This window comes from Scyliorhinus torazame, chromosome 2 (genome assembly GCF_047496885.1).
Source record: "Scyliorhinus torazame isolate Kashiwa2021f chromosome 2, sScyTor2.1, whole genome shotgun sequence".
In the NCBI taxonomy this organism is placed as follows: domain Eukaryota; kingdom Metazoa; phylum Chordata; class Chondrichthyes; order Carcharhiniformes; family Scyliorhinidae; genus Scyliorhinus; species Scyliorhinus torazame.
This window is the reverse complement of record NC_092708.1, coordinates 121,961,457-121,982,598: the sequence shown is the minus strand read 5'-3', so window position 1 is coordinate 121,982,598 and position 21,142 is coordinate 121,961,457. Positions and strand designations below refer to the sequence as shown.

General features: G+C 44.0%; 1 protein-coding gene across 1 annotated transcript in view; it reads left to right on the top strand.

Annotated features, from left to right (window-relative positions):
• dnah9l (dynein, axonemal, heavy polypeptide 9 like) overlaps positions 1 to 21,142 on the top strand; it is a 1,249,478-nt gene that overhangs the window by 1,081,247 nt on the left and 147,089 nt on the right. Inside the window, exons 65-68 of the mRNA XM_072476205.1 lie at positions 12,794 to 12,958; positions 17,617 to 17,757; positions 17,851 to 18,021; positions 18,260 to 18,382. Of these exons, the coding sequence (XP_072332306.1) occupies positions 12,794 to 12,958; positions 17,617 to 17,757; positions 17,851 to 18,021; positions 18,260 to 18,382 (600 nt within the window). The remainder of the gene's footprint in view (positions 1 to 12,793; positions 12,959 to 17,616; positions 17,758 to 17,850; positions 18,022 to 18,259; positions 18,383 to 21,142) is intronic.

Genomic DNA, 21,142 nt, shown 5'->3' with positions numbered 1-21,142 from the left:
CATTTAAAAGTTGCACAGCATGTGATGAAACAGGAAGCGGACAAGAAAGCCAAAGTTTATAGTTTTGCTAGTGGAGATAAAGTTTTAGTATTGTTACCAGTGGTAGGTGAACCTTTAAAAACAAGGTTTTATGGATCTTATCAGATTGAAAGGAAATTGAGTGAGTTGAATTATTTGGTAAGAACGCCAGATAGAAGGAAAACTCACCGAGTGTGTCATGTGAATGTGCTTAAAAGATATTTTGAAAGGGAAGGAGAGCAAATGGAGGAGGTTTTAGTGATTCTAACTCAAAGTGAAGAACCAAATCCAGATGACTCTGAATTTGACATTCCTCAAATTAAATTGGATAACGAGGATATTCTTAAAAAGTGGATAAATTATTGAGTTACCTTCCAGAAGAAAAACAAACTGACCTGAAAGAGTTATTAAGATCACATGGTCAAATTTGTGGAAATAAGTTGGGAAGTACTAAAATGGTTATACATGATGTAGATGTGGAAAATGCTGTTCCAATTGAACAACATCCATATTGACTTAACACTCTAAAATTAGCTCAGGTTCAAAAACAAATTGAAAGTATGCTTAAAAATGCCGTAATTGAAGTGGGTTGTAGCCAATGGAGCTCACCCATAGTGATGGTACCGAAACCGGATGGTACCCAACAATTGTGTGTGGACTATAAAAAGGTTAATGCAGTTACAAGAACAGACTCTTATCCTATCCCACGGTTGGAGAACTGCATTGAAAAGGTGCGAAAATCAGTTTTTATCTCCAAACTGGATTTACTTAAAGGTTACTGGCAGGTACCTTTATCCGAAAAGGCGAAGGAGATTTCAACGTTTGTGATTCCAAATGGTATATACCAAAGAAGAATAAAGAACAAAGAAAAATTACAGCACAGGAACAGGCCCTTCGGCCCTCCAAGCCTGCGCTGATCCAGATCCTCTATCTAAAACTGTCACCTATTTTCTAAGGATCTGTATCCCTCTGCTCCCTGCCCATTCATGGATCTGTTTAGATACATCTTAAATGACGCTATCGTGCCCTCTACCACCTCCGCCGGCAATGCGTTCAAGGCACCCACCACCCTCTGCGTAAAGAACGTCCACGCATATAGAATAGAACATTACAGCACAGTACAGGCCCATCTCCCTTAAACTTTTCCCCTCTCACCTTGAACTCGTGACCCCTAGTAATTGAGTCCCCCACTCTGGGGAAAAAACTTCTTGCTATCCACCCTGTCTATACCTCTCATGATTTTGTAGACCTCAATGAGGTCCCCCCTCAATCTCCGTCTTTCTAATGAAAATAATCCTAATCTACTCAACCTCTCTTCATAGCTAGCGCCCTCCATACCAGGCAACCAATTCAACGTTATGCCACCTGGCATGAGAAACGCCCCAGCCACATTTCAATGGTTAACTAACAAAGTCATTTCAGGAATACCCAATTGTGCGGTGTACATAGACGATCTGGTTATCAAACATGGAAAGAACATTTGAAGCATCTGATGGAGTTATTCGATCAGCTTCAGGAGGCAGGTTTAGTGGTAAACCTAGCCAAATGTGAGTTTGGAAAAGCCCAAGTTACGTTCACGTTCCTTGGCCATACAATTGGACATGGACAAATGGTCCCACGGGAAGTGAAAAGAAAAGTTATTGGGGAGTTTCCAATACCCTTGACACAAAGGGAAATAATGAGATTCCTTGGCATGAGTGGTTTTTGCCGTAAATTTGTGCCGAATTTTAGCAGTGGTTGCTCCACTAACGGACTTGCTGAAGAAGCGTGGCAAATTTCAGCGGACGGCTGAGTGTCAACAAGCATTTGACAGTCTGAAGGCTGTGTTAACCACTGCTCCTGTGTTGGCCACCCCAAATTACACAAAACCATTCAAGGTGGCTATCAATGCGAATGATATGGGTGTACGTGCTGTGCTCTTGCAAGAAGACGACGAAGGAATAGAGTGGCTATTCTAAGCCCTGACCCATAACAACCTTACAGCACTCCCTCCCTTCCAGGACCCCCACTCATCACCCCTCCAACCTGCCAGAGGCCTCTACTTACCTGCCCTGCACTCTCCCACCCTTCAAACCCCCCCCTCCATCCTTATTTTATGGACATGGCCCCCCTCGCCCCTGGCACCCTTGCGCTGGCACCCAGTCAGCATTCCTGCTGGCATGGCAGTGCCATCTGGGCACCTTGGCAGTGCCAGGGTGCCAGCTGGGCAGTGCCAAGGTGCCCATGTCCCAGGGGAGGCCCAGGGAGCCACCCTGCACTTACCCTGACCACCCATGGATCTCCGGTAGCCCAGGAGACCCCTGGGTGCTATTCTGCCTGCTATACTAATTGTTTTCATTAATAATATTATTATTATTATTCCGCCTGGTCCACGTTTGTGTGGACCAGCACTGATCGGCGCCCGGCTGCTGCCTCCATGGGAAGGCCAAAGAATCGACGGAGGCCAGTGAATCCCACGCAGGTATGTCGTAAGTAGGTCTAAGACCTATTTCCACGAACGTCATTCAATCACGCCCACTTGGGGCAGAGTTCCGACTCCGACGTCTCGCGGGACTCCGGAGAATCTCGTGAGGCGCGGAGGTTATCGGGAAGCTCACTGGAGGGCTTTCCCCGCATTCTTTGGCCGCGTTGCGCTAAAGCGAGAGCCCAACACGGCCAGAGATTCCTTAGTCTCAGGGACGGAGAACCCCGCTGTTTGTTTTAGAAATACAAAAGCCTTATTTTTTTCATGCCATCACTCCTGGAGCGAATAATTCTTTCTGTACAGTCTTAAACTAAAATATTGGGGTTTCGGTCCAGTATCGTCACCACTGTTGGGGTCTGGTCTGGGATCGTAATAAAGGTCCCACCATTGCCCTGTATGATTGCAGCAAGACATCCTACTCCTGCACTTGAATCCTCTCATGATGAAGGCCAATTTCGATCTGTACTGCCTGCTGCATCTCATGCTTATCTTCAGTGACTTGTATACACGGGCACTCAATTCCCATTACGCACTTACCTCCCTCAGTTTATAGTCATTCAGATAATAATCTGCCTTCCCGTTTTAGCTGTCCAAATTATATTGCACATGCCATTCATTTGCCCACTCACTCAATCTGTTCAAATCATATTGAAGGATACCTGCATCCTTTTCACAGCTCACCTCACCCAGCTTTGTGTTTCTGCAAATTTGAACATATTGCATTTAGTTTCCTCCTCTAAATCATTCATTTTTATTGTGAATAGCTGGGATCCCAACACTGATCCCTGCAGTAGGGCACTAGTCACTGCTTCTAGTTTTTCCTACAAGTGGAAACATCCTCTCCACGTCCACTCTATCCAGGCCTCGCAGTATCCTGTCAGTTTCAATAAGATTCCCCCCTCATTCTTCTAAACTCCAACGAGTACAGGCCCAGAGCCCTCAACCATTCCTCATACGACAAGCTCTTCATTCCGGGGATCATTTTTGTGAACCTCCTCTGGACCCTTTTCAAGGCCAGCACATCCTTCCTTAGATACAGGGCCTAAAACTGCTCACAATACTCCAAATGGGGTCTGCCAGAGCCTTATACAGCCTCAGAAGTACATCCCTGGTCTTGTATTCTAGCCCTCTCGACCTGTTGGACTTTAACCTGGTGTTGTAACACTGCTTACTGTGCTCACCCCAGTCCAACGCTGGCATCTCCACATCATAAAATCTTTGATAATGGATTCTAGAATTTTCCCCACTACCGACATTAGGCTTACAGGCCTATAATTCCGTTTTCTCTCTACCTCCCTTTTTAAATAATGGGGTTACATTAGCTACCCTCCAATCTGTAGGAACTGTTGCAGAGTCTATAGAATCTTGGAAGATGACCACCAATGCATCCACAATTTCTCAGGCCACTTCAATAAGTACCCTGGGATGTCGATTATCAGGTCCTGAGGATTCATCGGCCTTCAATCCCACCAATTTCCCCAACTCCACTTCCCTACTAATACTGATTTCCTTCAGTTCCTCCCTCTCACTAAACTATGTGTTCCCCAATATTTCTGGTATGTTATATGTCTTTTGTGAAGACAGACAAAAGTATATATTTAATTGGTCAGCCATTTCTTTGCTTCACATTATAAATTCACCTATTTCTGACCATGTCTTCACCAATCGTTTTCTCCTCACATACCTATAAAAACTTTTACAGTCAGTTTTTATGTCCCCTGCAAGCTTACTCTTGTACTCGATTTTCCCCTTCGTAAACAATCCCTTGATCCTCCTTTGCTGAATTCTAAACTGTTTCCAATCCTCAGGTCTGTTGTTTTTTTCTTTCCAATTTGTGTGTCTCTTCCTTGGATACATAGAAACATACATAGAAGATAGAAGCAGGCGTAGGCCATTCGGCCTTTCGAGTCTGCTCCGCCATTCTTTATGACCATGACTGATCCCGCCTTCCCCTCATATATCTTGATCCCTTTAGCCCCAAGAGCTATATCTAATTCCTTCTTAAAATCACACAACGTTTTGCCCTCAACTACTTTCTGCGATAAAGAATTCCATGGATGCACCATTCTCTGGGTGAAGAAATTTCTCCTCACCTCAATCCTAAAAGGTTTACACCTTATCCTCAAACTATGACCCCTAGTTCTGGACTCTCCCACCATTGGGAACATTCTTTCTGAATCTACTGTGTCTAATTCTGTTAGAGATCCCCTCCTCACTCTTCGAAACGCCAATGAATATAATCCCAACCAATTTAGTCTCTGTTCATATGACAGTCCCGCCTTCCCAGGAATCATCCTGGTAAACCTTTGCTGCACTCCCTCCATAGCAAGAACATCCTTCCTCAGATAAGACAGCAAAAATGCACACAATACTACAGGTGTGGACTCACTAAAGCCCTATACAATTAATAAAAATAATAATAATCTTTATTATTATCACAAGTAGGCTTACATTAACACTGCAATGAAGTTAGTAAAACATCCCTATTCCTCTACTCATATCCTCTCGCTATGAAGGCCAGCATACCATTTGCCTCCTTGCTACCTGCTGTGCCTGCGCGCTTACTTTCAGTGACTGATGTACGAGGACACCAAGGTCTCGCTGCGTATCCACCTCCCAATTTGCACCCATTCAAATATTAATCTGCCTTCCTATTTTTGCAACTGAAGTGGATAACTTCACATTTATGCACATTATACTGCATCTGCCATGCATATGCCCACTCACTCAGCCTGTCCAAATCACTGAAACATCTCTGCATCCTCCTCACAGCTCACCCACCCTCCCAACTTTATATCATCTGCAAATTTGGAGATAATACATTTAGTTCCCTTGTCCAAATCATTAATATATAATGTGAACAGTTGGGTTGCTAGCATAGATCCCTGCGGTACCCCACTAGTCACTGCCTGCCAATCAGAAAAAGGACTCAATTATTCCAACTCTACTTCCTGTTTGCTAATCAGCTTTCTATCCATCTCAAGATACTACCCACAATCCCATGTGTTTAACTTTACATAGTAAACGACTATGTGAGACCTTGTCGAAAGCCTTCCGAAAGTCTAAATAAACTGCACCCACCAGCTCTTCCTGGCCAACTCTACTAATTTTGTAAAATCATTTTTACGGGATGCGGACATCGCTGGTTAGGCCAGCATTTATTGGCCATCCCTGGTTGACCTTCAGAAGGTGGTGGTGAGTTGCCTTCCTGAACTGCTGTAGTCCTTCAGGTGTAGATACACTTACTGTGCTGTTAAGGAGGGAGTTCTTGGATGTTGCCCCAGCGACAGTGAAGAAGCAGCGATATATTTCGAAGTCAGAGTGGGGAGTAACTTGGAGGGGAACCTCCAGGTGGTGGGGTTCCCAGGTATCTGTTGCTCTTATCCTTCTAGATGGTAGTGGTTGTGGGTTTAGAAGTTGTGGTCATTGACTGCCACTTGTGTGGAGCGAATGTAACTTGTGACTTGTCACCTCAAGCCTGGATATTGTCCAGGTCTTGCTGCATTTGGACATGGACTGCTTCATTATCTGGGGAGTCACGAATGGTGCTGAACATTGTGCAGTCATTCGCAAATATCCCCACTTCTGACCTTATGATGGAAGGGAGGTCATTGATGAAGCAGCTGAAGATGGTTGGACCTAGGACACTACCCTGAGGAACTCTGCAGCTATGTTCTGGAGTTGAAATGAGTGACCTCTAACTACCACAACCATCTTCCTATGTGCCAGGTATGACTCCCAGTTACAGCTTCAAAGAATTCCAGTAGATTTGCCAAGCATGATTTTCTTTTCATAAATCTTCTCTGACATTGCCTGGTTATACCACTACTTTCCAAATGCTGTGCTAGAAAGTCCTTGATAATGGACCTGGAAACTTCCCTACTACCGACGTTAGGCTCACTGGTCTTGTTCCCTGTTTTCTCTCTACCTCCCTTTTTGACTAGCAGGCCTATGTCAGCCACCCACCAATCTGTAGGAACCATTCCAGAGTGCAACAAATTTTGGAAAATGATCACCAAAGGATCTACGTTATCTAGGACCACTTCCTTAAGTACTCTGGGATGAAGATTATCAGGCCCTGGAGATTTATCCACCTTCAATCCCATTAATTTTCGCAAAACCATTCCTCTACTAATACTGACTTTCTTCAACTCCTCACTAAAATTTGTGTTTCCAGTACATTATTCATGTCTTCCTTTATGAAGACAAAAGCAAAGTACGAATTTAGTTCCTCAGCCATTTCTTTGTTCCCTGGTATGAATTCCCCCGCTTCTAATGTAATGGCCTATATTCGTTTTTGTCAATGTTTTTCTCTTAACATACCGATAGAAACTTTTACAGTCAGTGTTTATGTTCCCCACTAACTTACTTTCATATTGAATTTTCCCCTTCTTAATCAATCCCTAGGCCTGCCTTTGCTTAATTTTAAATCCTCAGGTCTATTGGTTTTTCTTGCTAATTTGTATGCTTCTTCTTTGAATCTAATACTATCTCTAATTTCCTTTTTAAGCCATGGTTTGACCACAGTTCCCTTTCTGCTCTCGCGCCAAATAGGAATAAACAACTTTTGGAGTTCACATTTTTGATCCTTGAATGCTTGACATTGCCTGTCCACTGCCCTTCCTTTCAGTTATGTTTCCCGGTCCACCATAGCCAACTCATGCCTCTTACCATCATAGTTACCTTTATTGAGATTCAGGACCCTTGTCTCAGAATCAACTACCTCAATATCCACCTTGATAAAGAATTCTATCATATTATGTTCACTCATCATCAAGGGTTCTCTCACAACTAGATTGTCAACTAATCCTTTCTCATTGCACAGCACCCAGTCCAAAATGGCCTGTTCCCTTGTCGATTCTTCAACATATTGGTCCAGAAAACCATCCCGCATACATTCCAGAAATTCCTCCTCTATTGTACTGTGACTAATTTGACTCACCCAATCTATATGCGGATTAAAGTCACCCATAATCACCGATGTTCCTTTATCGCATGCATCTCTGATTTTCTGTCCCCAACATTGCCACTACAGTTTGGTAGTCTGTATACCACCTCTACGAATGCTTTTTGCCTCTTGGTTTTTCTTAACACAACCCATACGTTGTCTGTGCTAATATCTTTCCTCAATATCGTAGCAATATCTTCTTTAAGCAACAATGCAATTCCACCACCTCTTCTTTTCTGTCTGTTCTTTCTGAAAACTGAATAGCCCTCAATGCTTAGTTCCCATCCTTGGTCACTGTTTCTAATTTCCCTTGTAAGCCATGGTTTGACCACCTTTTCCATTTTACCTTTGTGCCCCACAGGAATAAACAGTTGTTACAGTTCACCCCTGCGCTCCTTGAATATTTGCCATTGCCTATCCAACTTCATCCTTTTAAGTAACATGTCCTAATCCATCAAGCCAACTCACGCCTCATACCATCGTAGTTTTGTTTATTAATATTCAGGATCCTTGTTTCAGAACCAACTACGTCACTCTCCATCTTGATCAAAAGTTCTACCATATTATGGTGGCTAACCTCAAGGGGCCTCGCAAACTAAGCACAAAGAACAAAGAAAATTACAGCACAGGAACAGACCCTCCATGCTGCCCGTCTGAACTAAAACCGGGGACCATATCCCTCTAACCTATCCAATTCATGTGTTTGACAAGACGCCCCTTAAAAGTCACTATTGTATCTGCTTCCACTACCTCCCCCGGCAGCGAGTTAAAGTCTCCCACCGCCGTCTGTGTAAAAAAACTTGCCTTGTACATCTCCTTTAAACGTTGCCCCTCGCACCTTAAACCTGTGCTCTCTAGTAATTGACTCTTCCACCCTGGGAAATAGCTTCTGACTATCCACTAGATTGACAATTAAACCTTTCTTATGGCAGCACGGTGGCGCAGTGGTTAGCATTGCTGCCTCACAGCGCCGAGGTCCCAGGTTCGATCCTGGCTCTGGGTCACTGTCTGTGTGGAGTTTGCACATTCTCCCTGTGTTTGCGTGGGTTTGGCCCCCACAGCCCAAAGATGTGCAGGGTAGGTGGATTGGCCACACTAAATTGCCCCTTAATTGGAAAAAAAATGAACTGGGTACTGTAAATTATTTTTTAAAATATTCCTTTCTTATTATATAATACCCAGTCTAGGATGGTCTGTTCTCTAGTTGGTTGCTCAGCATATTGATCCAAAAAAACATTTCATATACACTCCAGGAATTCCTCCTCTATGGTATTATTAAACAGGTGGATGAGGGTAAACCAGTTGATGTGGTGTATATGGATTTCAGTAAAGCGTTTGATAAGGTTCCCCACGGTAGGCTACTGCAGAAAATACGGAGGCATGGGATTCAGGGTGATTTAGCAGTTTGGATCAGAAATTGGCTAGCTGGAAGAAGACAAAGGGTGGTGGTTGATGGGAAATGTTCAGACTGGAGTCCAGTTACAAGTGGTGTACCACAAGGATCTGTTTTGGGGCCACTGCTGTTTGTCATTTTTATAAATGACCTGGAGGAGGGTGTAGAAGGATGGGTGAGTAAATTTGCAGATGACACGAAAGTCGGTGGAGTTGTGGACAGTGCGGACGGATGTTACAAGTTACAAAGGGACATAGATAAGCTGCAGCGCTGGGCTGAGAGGTGGCAAATGGAGTTTAATGCAGAAAAGTGTGAGGTGATTCATTTTGGGAGGAATAACAAGAAGACAGAGTACTGGGCTAATGGTAAGATTCTTGGCAGTGTGGATGAGCAGAGAGATCTCGGTGTCCATGTACATAGATCCCTGAAAGTTGCCACCCAGGTTGAGAGGGTTGTTAAGAAGGCATACAGTGTGTTAGCTTTTATTGGTAGATGAATTGAGTTTCGGAGCCATGAGGTCATGTTGCAGCTGTACAAAACTCTGGTGCGGCTGCATTTGGAGTATTGCGTGCAATTCTGGTCGCCGCATTATAGGAAGGATGTGGAAGCATTGGAAAGGGTGCAGAGGAGATTTACCAGACTGTTTCCTGGTATGGAGGGAAGATGTTGTGAGGAAAGGCTGAGGGACTTGAGGCTGAAGAGAAGAAGGTTAAGAGGTGACTTAATTGAGGCATACAAGATGATTAGAGGATTGGATAGGGTGGACAGTGAGAGCCTTCTCCCTCGGATGGTGATGTCTAGCATGAGGGGACATAGCTTTAAATTGAGGGGAGATAGATATAAGACAGATGTCAGAGGTAGGTTCTTTACTCAGAGAGTAGTAAGGGCGTGGAATGCCCTTCCTGCAACAGTCGTGGACTCGCCAACACTAAGGGCATTCAAATGGTCATTGGACATATTGACGATAAGGGAATAGTGTAGATGGGCTTTAGAGTGGTTTCACAGGTCGGCGCAACATCGAGGGCCGAAGGGCCTGTACTGCGCTGTAATGTTCTATGTTCTATAATTACTTTGCTTTAATGCATGCTTCACTAATTTGTTTAATGCCATTCCCAACATCACCACTACTGATTATGCCTTTATGCAATCCCCACTAATGTCCTTTGCCCTTTATTGTTTCCCAGCTCTATCCATACAGATTCACCATTGTCAGAGCTAATATCCTTCCACACTAATGCATCAATTTCCTCTTTAGCCAGCAATGCAACTCCACCACCTTTTCCTTTTTGTCTGTCCTTCCTAAATACAGAATACCCCTGGATGTTAAGTTCTCACCCCATGGCACCCTGCAGCCATGTCTCCATAATTCCGACTATAACATACCCGATTACATCTATTTGCATGATTAATTAATCCAATGTATTGCAAATGCTCCGGGCATTAAGGCGTAAAGCCTTAGGCTTGTCTTTTTAACATTATTTTTCCCATTCCGACTATTTTTCACTGAGGCGCTGTTTGATTTTGTCCCTTGATTTCTCTGCTTATCAATTTTCTACTGGCCTTGCTGACTTTTGTTCTTTGCCTTGACTCCCCCTCCTCTGACTCCTTGCATAGGTCAGCCCCTTACCATTTTAGTATATATCCTCCCCAACCTCTCCAGCAAACATTCCTCTAGGACATCATTCATGGTCCTGCCCAGGTGTAACATGTCCAGTTTGTACTGAACCAACCTCACCCAGAACTGGCTCCAATGTCCCAGAAATCTGAAATCCTCTCCCTCACACCATCTCGTTAGCCGCGTATTCATCCGATATATCCTGCTAGTTCTACTCTGACTAGCATGTGGTACTGGCTAGTAATCCAGAGATCACTACCTTTGAGGTCCTACTTTACAACATACTTCCTAACTCCCCACATTCTGCTTATAGAAACTCCACCTGTAGTGCAATGAATTTGTTGCTGCTTTCCCCTGGGAGGCCATTCCCCTCAACAGTCAACAGTATACAAAACAGTATATCTGTTTTGCAGGGGAATTGCCACAGGAGATTCCTGCACTGGCTACCTAGCCCACTTGCTCTGCCTGGAGGTCACCCATTACCTTCCTGCCTATGTGCTCTTAGTCTGCGGTGCGAACACCTCTATATACCCTATCCACGACACTCTCGGCCTCACGGATGCTCCCCAGAATCCCCAGCCACTGTTCCAGCTCCAAAACCCAGGTTCCAGGAACTACATATGGAGACACGTCCTGCATAAATTCTGGCCCCGGGGACTGGAAATGTCCCGGCTTCTCACATAGAGCAGGAAGAGCACACCATGGCTTTGAGCTCACCTGCCATGACTTACCCCTTTAACTTAAATAAAAATTTTGGAAGATACTTAATATCAAATAATGCTGTGTCTGGGCGCAGTATTTAGAATTCTCTATCATTTCCAGGATTTGAGCCATGACGGTGAGCCTCTCCAGTGTTGCGAAAATCTGGGCCACAATCCATTCTATCAAAACCTTTCAACATTTAAATGATCGCTATAAGATCATCCCTCAGTCTTTTTCGAAAAGAAATGCGAACTAGCCTATGAATCCTTTCCTGATATGTACATTGATGCATTTCTGGCATAATTCTTGTAAACTTTCTCTGCAATGTCTCCAAACCTTCTATAACTGTTTTATAATGTGGTGACCTGAACTGCACACAGTGCTCTAAACATGGTGTAACAAAGGTTTCATGCAGGTTTAGCATAACGTCCCGACTATTTATTTATATCCCTCCAGAAATAAAGTGCTTGGTTTGCGTTTTTAAAATGTCCTTGCTAATTTGTGATACAGCTTTTAATGATTGATATATTTGTACTTCAAGATCCCCTTGTTCCTCAACTCCACCTATACTCTTACCTTTCTAAGTAATAAGTGACCTCCATATGGGGCATAGGTTTAAGGTGAGAGGGGCAAAGTTTAGAGTAGATGTACGAGGCAAGTTTTTTACGCAGAGGGTAGTGGGTGCCTGGAACTCACTACCGGAGGAGGTAGTGGAGGCAGGGACGATAGGGACATTTAAGGGGCATCTTGACAAATATATGAATAGGATGGGAATAGAAGGATACGGACCCAGGAAGGGTAGAAGATTGTAGCTTAGTCGGGCAGTATGGTCGGCACGGGCTTGGAGGGCCGAAGGGCCTGTTCCTGTGCTGTACATTTCTTTGTTCTTTGTTCTTTGTATTCTACCGACCAAAATGGAGCAACTCACATTAATCTGTGTTGAAGAGAGTGGGACTAGTTAGATAGATCTTTCAAAGAGCCACCACAGCATGATGGACTAACTAATCTCCTTTTATGAAGCAGGGCTGCACTTCAATGAGGCTGCAGCTAAAATTCTGTCTCCACCCCTAGCAGCATTATATCATGTCAGGATCAAACCTTCATTGAAAGGGTATCCGTATCAGGAATTGTGAAAAATCAGCCCACTTTGGCCTGAACTTTCCTCCAAATTACCATCCATTGGTAGGAGTCTCCCGTTTCCGGAGTTTCAATTAATTACACATCACTCATAACCTAAGATAATGAAAAATGACGTGGATACTTTATAGAGGTTACCTATATGTCACATGTATAAGTCTCTGGTGTAGTGTAATATATTTTGTAATATATTTTGCATGAATATGACTGGACACATTATGAAATGAACTATCTTGTATATTTAATACATTTTAGCTGCTTTGCTATCTCAATGAAACCGCCTTTTCTGTATAATTTCTATATTATGTGTATAAGTTTTACTGCAACTATAAAAGTGATTTAGCACTCAGATAATCATAATAAATGTTCTAGACTATGACATTTAGTTGTGCTATAAATCTGGAACCACCAGACTTATATTCATGTTATTTGAATACCCACTGCTGAGATGAAAAAAGCTATGTTGCCACTCTGGTAATTAAAAACAGCATCAGATATGTAATTTAATTTTCCTAGTCTGAACTCACCAAGCAACAGAATGATTTCAAAATTGAACTAAAACTACTTGAGGATGAGCTTTTGACACGACTATCAGCTGCAGACTGGAATTTCTTGGGAGATACATTACTGGTGGAAAAACTTGAAATCACAAAGCACACAGCAGCTGAAATAGAAATGAAGGTATGAAAATGCAAGCACACATAGTCTGAAGTGTCATGTTGAATGTCTCTCCTGTGGCACTAGCAACTTAATTCTTGCACTGTTTCTTAGAAGAGGGCGGTGTATGATCCACCCTTCTACGTTTTATAAAAGTTAACAACCACTGACTCTTATACTTTCAATTTCTACCCACATTTAAGATGCTCCTAATTTGTTGTCCGGGGCTAGATCAGACTCTTCAGAAACGTGATATTATATTTGACACTGAACTGAGTATCTGACACCATAACCTTTCCAAAGACCACCTCTGTCTACCTTGACAACCATCTGTACCCCTGCCTTGGCCCATTTGTCGTTGAAACTTTATCCATGTGTTTGTCACCTCCAAATACAGCTTTCCAATATTATCGTAGCTGGCTTTCTATCCACCCTCCAGGCACTTCAGTTTGTTCAAACTCTACTGTCTATAACCTATTCCATACCGATTCAGCTCATTCATCTCTTGGGTCCTTACTGACCTACATGAGCTCCTGTTTCCCCAGTGCCTCAAATTTAAAATTCTTATCTTTGTATTTAAATTCCTTCATACTCTTGATTTTCCCCCCATCTCTATAACCTTCTCCAACCCTACAGTCACTTTCATCGAACTCTGTTCCTCTGATTATAACCTCTTGTGCATCCATGTCTCCTTTTGCCCTATTCTTAATGACTGTATCTTCAGCTGCCTGGGGCCATTCTCTAAATCTCTTGAACTCTACTGTACTCTCCTGAAGACCCTTGAATTCCTTCTCTTATGAACAAGTTTTTGGTAACCCCTCCGATATCTCTTTCTTTAATCCAGTGTATACTATTTATATGATCATGTCAAGATGAAATGCCATGGGAAGAAATAAGTGGAAGAAATTACTGTCTTTATTCTAACAGTTGTCGAATGTATGTGTTCAGGATATTAATTATTATGATCATGTAATTAGAGCCTAAAACATGTTGTCACTTAAAATGTGACATGAGATACATGTGACATGACATGAGGTACATCTTGATGTGAGACATGACATGACATAAAATCATATTTATAACAAACGAAGAGGGCACTCAGTAGACTGCATACTACTGCCACACTACGTGAACTCTATTATTATGATTATGCAGCTCTTAATTGAGGATTTTATTAAGAACTTCCATTTCACCCAATCCAAATCTAACTATCTGCTCTGAAAACTCTGCTCCTATTTTAACAGCCATGACAAATTTGATTACCACAGCTGAAACAATCCATAACATTCCAAACCAATAATATTCTCAATAAAAAAAAAACACAACATGCTTTAAAAAAAAAGCCAATTTGCCCAATTTCCCAAAGCTAACCGATCCTTTAAAAAAAGAAATCCCAGGATCCCAATCCTCATTCACGCCAAAAATTCAGAATTTCTTTCTTGGGCCATACCCTACCTGTGTCTCAATTTTTGTTCAAATCCATCCATAACCTTTCAGATATATTGGGCTGCATTTTCTCATTATTTAGCAGAATAACACAGCAGGCAGGAACAACTGGGTGGAAGCCGCTGGCCCCAAGAGTGGCTTCCTCCTTCATAAACCTCTTGGAAAAAGAGGGGTGGAAAAAACTTGCACAGACTGTAAAACTGAGTTGGGAAGTGTGTTCCCAGGATTATTTATGTTTTTGTATTTTTTGAGTATGTTTGGAATAAAATACATTTTTAAAAAAGAAGAAGAGGGGCAGAAAACACAACCTCAAGCTGCTGGGGTGAGCTCAATCACCTTGGGTTTTTAAAATATCTTTTGAAGGGAACCTCAATTTTCTGCAAATAATAATGGAAACACCCCCCCCCCACCCAACCCCAACATGAAACCCTCCCCCCCAACCAACCACAGAACCCCCCCGTACCAACCAGGCACTGCCCCTGGCACTTTCCCCTGGCACAGCCTGGACAGTGCCATGGGCAGTGGCTCGGGCAGAACGTGCAGACTCCGCACAGACAGTGACCCAGCCGGGAATCGAACCTGGGACCCTGGAGCTGTGAAGCAATTGTGCTAACCACTATGCTACCGCGCTGCCCATGATTCACATTGACGTGCCCCCATGACAATGTGAATGGACAATTTAATGCGGGGGGACTATCAGGTGTAAAGACCTGATAATGGCATTTAAGTGTATTCAAATGAGGACCCCAATGTTCAATGTTGGGATACCCGTTACGTCATTGGTGGGTAGGCAGGGATAATTGATTGATGAAACCCTGCTGATGTAAAAGCCTGTTTGGGACTCCTGCGGGATTGTCCGCCCCATCGCCATTCCGGCTCCCTCAAAATGGGAGGGGAAAATTCCACCCCCCCCCTCCCCCCATTGTTTAAAGATGAATAGACTAACAAATGGGGGTGGATGTCATAATATCCACGCATGTATATAATGAAGTGCAGACAGTCAGTGATTTACACACAGGATGACCAGTAAGCACACAGTGCAGTGCAGCCAATCACCAGACAGGACACCACCACTATAAAGCCAGAGGGCACCAGGTTTCCCTCTCTCTCTGGACCCAGCCACTGAGACAGTCAGAGTCCCTGCTACGGTGCAACAGACGGGCACTGCAAAGAGTTCCACGCCCGCTACCTGACCGGTGTGCCCCGCCGCCTACGATGCCTCCTCCGGACGTACCCGACCACGAGGCCACCGATCTACCAGCAATCCTGCCGGTCCACGCACCCACCGCGATGCCAGCGATCCCGCCTCTCCAAGCGCAGGTGGCTCCTAATCCGCCTCTGCGCCGATCAACAAGAATTTGTCGCCCACCACAAAGACTAAATCTATAGACTGAGCTTTTGTACATTTTTGTGACTTCACCAATTGGACCCCTGTAAATATCGTTTCATTTGCCATGTATCTGCACTATTGCAACCTTCTTATGTATATATGTTCGTTTAGACATCTTTCTGTATATAGTCAGGTACATACATATATATATATTTTTATAAGCATCCACACCTTAGTATTTTTTTTTAAACAAATCAAAAGGGGGGAGATGTCATAATATCCACGCATGTAGGAATGAAGTGCAGACAGGCAGTGATTGACACACAGGATGACCAGTAAGCACACAGCACAGTGCAGCCAATCACCAGACAGGACACCACCACTATAAAGCCAGAGGGCACTAGGTTTCCCGCTCTCTCGGGACCCAGTCACTGTGACAGTCAGAGTCCACGATCTAGCACAGTGCAACACCATGCGGTAGCTAGTAAGTCTGGTCAGGCTAGTACAAGGTCTCCAGTCAGTTCAGTATAGTGTCGACCCACAGTTAAATATGTATGTTAGTTCTATCGTTCAATAAAACCGTGTTGGATCTTCTACAGTGTTAGAGATATGGGGCGAGATTCTCCGACCCCCCGCCGGGTCGGAGAATCGCCGGGGGCTGGCGTGAATCCCGCCCCCGCCGGTTGCTGAATTCTCCGGCACCACATATTCGGCGGGGGCGGGAATCGCGCCGCGCCGGTTGGCGGGCCCCCCCCCCCGCGATTCTCCGGCCCGGATGGGCCGAAGTCCCGCCGCTAAAATGCCTGTCCCGCCGGCGTAGATTAAACCACCTACCTTACCGGCGGGACAAGACGGCGCAGGCGGGCTCCAGGGTCCTGGGGGTGCCCCCACGGTGGCCTGGCCCGCGATCAGGGCCCACCGATCCGCGGGCGGGCCTGTGCCGTGGGGGCACTCTTTCCTTCCGCCTTCACCACGGTCTCCACCATGGCAGAGACGGAAGAGACTCCCTCCACTGCGCATGTGCGGGAATGCCGTCAGCGGCCGCTAACGCTCCCGCGCATGCGCCACCCGGAGATGTCATTTCCGTGCCAGCTGGCGGGCACCAAAGGCCTTTTCCGCCAGCTGGCGGGGCAAAAATTTGTCCGGCGCCGGCCTAGCCCCTTAAGGTTGGGGCTCGGCCCCCAAAGATGCGGAGCATTCCGCACCTTTGGGGCAGCGCGATGCACGACTGATTTGTGCTGTTTTGGGCGCCAGTCGGCGGACATCGCGCCAATACCGGAGAATTCCGCCCCTGTTTCTCGCATCGCTGCATCAAGTGCAGTCCACACCGAACTGACCTGCCTAACACATCAGTGGAAACATTCCCTCCGCCCACTTTCTGTGGCAGAGGTAACAACCATGTTATGAAGTATTGATGCTGCTTCTGTGTTTTGAATTAACAATTTTTGCTTGGTCTGTAAATCACTTCTGAAATACGTTTTTAAATTTGCTCTCCCAATGACTCAGCAAATTTATTCAATAAGTAATTGAATCACACTGGGCAATAAGATATCAGATTCGATTTTGGCCATACTGAATAAACAGATCTTAGCTAAGCCAATTAGTTCCAGCAATCTAGGTTTAGAAAGTGGAAAATTGGCTACAGTTCTCGCTTCTAGCTGATGTACAACAACTTCTGCTGGAAGTGCATGTGTGGAATTTCATTAAGAGCCGAATTTGAGTCAGCTGTACTGTTGTAGATTCACCACCCAGACTTGCACATGATTGACTATTTGATCAAGGTGCCAGTAGGCATCTGAGACCCATCAAACCATACTCAAAAAAGGGGTTAATGTCATTGGGAGGGAGAATTTTTAAAATACTGTTATTTAGCATCCCATCATAACTGTTACTATCTCTTGTGTAGGTGCTTGAAGCTAAAGTTAATGAAGTGAAGATCAATGAAGCTCGTGAACACTATCGTCCAGCGGCTGTCAGAGCTTCTCTGCTCTACTTTATCATGAGTGACCTTAATATGATCAATCCTATGTACCGATTCTCACTCAAGGTTATCATTCATTTATGCAGAACTATTTGTACACAAGTTTTCACAATTAAAATAGTAATAAATGAACAACTAGCAATTTAATTTTATCTTCAGGCATTTGCTGCTGTGTTTCACAAAGCTGTACAACAGGCTGAAGTGTCTGATGACGTGAGAGTGAGGGTACCTAATCTCATTGATGAGATCACATATTCGACATTCATTTACATTAACCGTGGGCTGTTCGAAAGGGATAAATTTACCTTTGCAGCTCAGATGACTTTTCAGGTATGAACTTCAAATGCTTTATTAAGTGTTAGTTGGTGCATAATATTTTTACAAATAAAAATGTATGGTAGAGAACAGACGCCATGGCTAAGTTTGATATTTATTTTGTCTTGATATTCTCATATCAGATATATTAAGCATTTGGAAATATATTGATTGTGCATGCCATAACCTAATGGATATTAAATGACAATTCTTGTCAAAATTGTAATATGAATATCCAATTTTCCCTGTATAGATTTTACTTTTGAAAAAGGAAATAGATGCTCGTGAACTTGACTTCTTACTCAGATTTAATATTGACCATAATTACAACAGTTCTGTGGACTTCCTGTCAAACACAGCATGGAGTGCAATAAAGGTTTGCATTTGCATCTAACAGATTTATATTTAAATGGTAGAACCAGTGTATGATACATAAAGCTTTTGAGGGAAGTTATCCATGAGTTCCCTCATGTATTTGATCAGCACGGTTTACGTACCTTTGTTGAAATAGGGTTAACTTTAAAAAGTGATTCCCTGCACATTTTGAAATTATATTGTGCCTACTGTTTAAGACATTATGCTGCATGCTATTCCTGAACCAAGGGAACCACCTTGTTAGAGAACTGTACTTGTTCTACTGTTCAAAGAGACAGGATAGTGCACCAGACTCTGGTTAGGGGCTGTTTGGCACAGGGCTAAATCGCTGGCTTTGAAAGCCGACCAAGGCAGGCCAAAAGCACGGTTCAATTCCCGTACCAGCCTCCTCGAACAGGCGCTGGAATGTGGCGATTAGGGGCTTTTCACAGTAACTTCATTTGAAGCTTACTTGTGACAATAAACGCATTTCATTTCAGACTCACAGAACACAGAACATACAGTGCAGAAGGAGGCCATTGGGCCCATCGAGTCTGCACAGACCCATGTAAACCCTCAGTTCCACCCTACACCCGTAACCCAATAACCCCTCCTAACCTTTTTGGTCAAGAAGGGCCAATCATGGCCAATCCACCTAACCTGCACGTCTTTGGACTGTGGGAGGAAACTGGAGCACCCGGAGGAAACCCACGCAGACACGGGGAGAACGTGCAGACTCTGCACAGACAGTGACCCAGCAGGGAATCGACCTGGGACACAGTGCTATCCACTTGTGCTACCCTGCTGCCCTCATGAAGGATAATTTGCCACAAGCTACCCTCTAAATCACCTTGAAAAAGCCCTGTATTGGGATGCTAATTTGCGCAAATCTTTGCTTCTGGAAGATAACGGAGCAGGGGTTGTCCATATCTAGGCAGAAAAGATGGACTAAAAAGACTAATTACGTCTGAGGGTGTCATCCACACTCAAGATTCCATAAATATTTCTACCCCATATTGGACAATTTTTTTACGGGTCCCTCGAGACCACCTCAATCAGCATCAAGCCACTGACAGAGAGTAATCAGGGGTTTACCACATCATGAAATAGACCATCCTTAGGAGAGTGAACGCTGGTGAGGCAAACAGCCTACATTGGATGGATGAAAATGGACAAACTTCCTTTCCATGTGACAAGTGTGATGCACTAAGCGTCAAGAACCACAAAGACATGTGAGACTTTAACCAAGGCTTTAATACACTAGATAGGAAGCTTACCCGACACAGACGACCCCAGACAAAATGGGCCAGGTCTCAGAAGCGGGGTCTTATACCTACTCCCGGGGGAGTGGCCAAGACGGAGCTCTCCGTGGCCACGTCAGGTTACATACAGGTGACCGAACCTCTACAGAGCTACAGTACAATGCACAGTACAATACACAGGATTACAGGGCCACGGTACACACAACTATTATATAACTATGTACAATGCTAGGGAAGTACAGTGGTGTATCACCACAAAGTGATAACAGCTTGATTCAATTCTCATAATGGGTTCTTTGATCTCCTGGTTTGGACACTGTGCTTAAAACAGACAATCAGTCAAGTGTCTGAAATAATTTCTACCCTATGGTTTTAAATGGTGAAGTAATGTTCCAAATATATGTACCAAGTAAGAACATTCTGATATTGAAAAGAATGAGGTGATTATAACCCTGCCCAGCAGTGGAAGCTGGAGTACCCCTCCAGCTCCTACAAGGAATATTGAAGTTTCCCATTCTCCAAACTTCACTTATCTCCCTGCCATGAGACACACCTTCATGTGCAGAATGGATCGGCAACATGTTAATGAGACATGAGACTTTTTTCTCTAGTCATTTTACACACATTCCATTCCCTGCCTTCTGGAGTTAAAGACCCAGATTTTTGCTCCCAGGTCAGGTGCGTAGAAATATGGGAATTCCCAGCTTTGCGAACCTGACCTTTAAAAATGGCCAGCCACAGTTCTGACTTTAATTCCAGGGCAGGCTGAATTAGAGGTTGGGCCAATACCACTGGAACACTTGTGGAGACTGCCGGCTCTGGAGGAGGGCTGGGCAGAATGCGTGCTTGTGTGCCCCAACATTTCATTGAACTGCATTAAAAAAAGATTGAATCATAAGACAGCCCTCACCTCTCTTCACACACTCACCATGCCACCTCATTGCCTTCTACCCACCCCATGGCACTTTCTCCCCCCTATTCTAACCCATGCCCCTCTACCAAACCCAATAGCCCCTCATATATCCAATTCCCCCCATGTTGCAATGGCCCTTTATAGTCTCTAATCCAATTTAGTGCTAACTCATGCCCCCACCCACCATCCTTTTCCCTTACCCCCTCCATACCAAATCAGTTCTTTGACAGTTCTTGATAATGTTGACAGTTCCAATTAGATTATGCACTTTTTACACACAATGTTTTTTACTTTTAACAATCCTGAATGATGTCTAAACTCTTCCAAAGGTGTCCCAGGACAATATCATTATCTCTCCAAAGGGGTTCCAAATGAATCCACCAAGTTCTGACCAGCTCTTACCTGGTTTAATCTGCACACTCTGGGTTTCACACTCCTTCGGACTTCCAAGCTCAGAGGTTCTCCCTCGTGGCCAAATTCAGAGCCAAAATCAACACCAGTTATATTTGGATATTTATTATATTTATTTTCACAAATATAATTTGGAAATATAATTATTTTTTTCACTTAAAATAATGACTTTACATTTAAAAAACCACAGGGACAA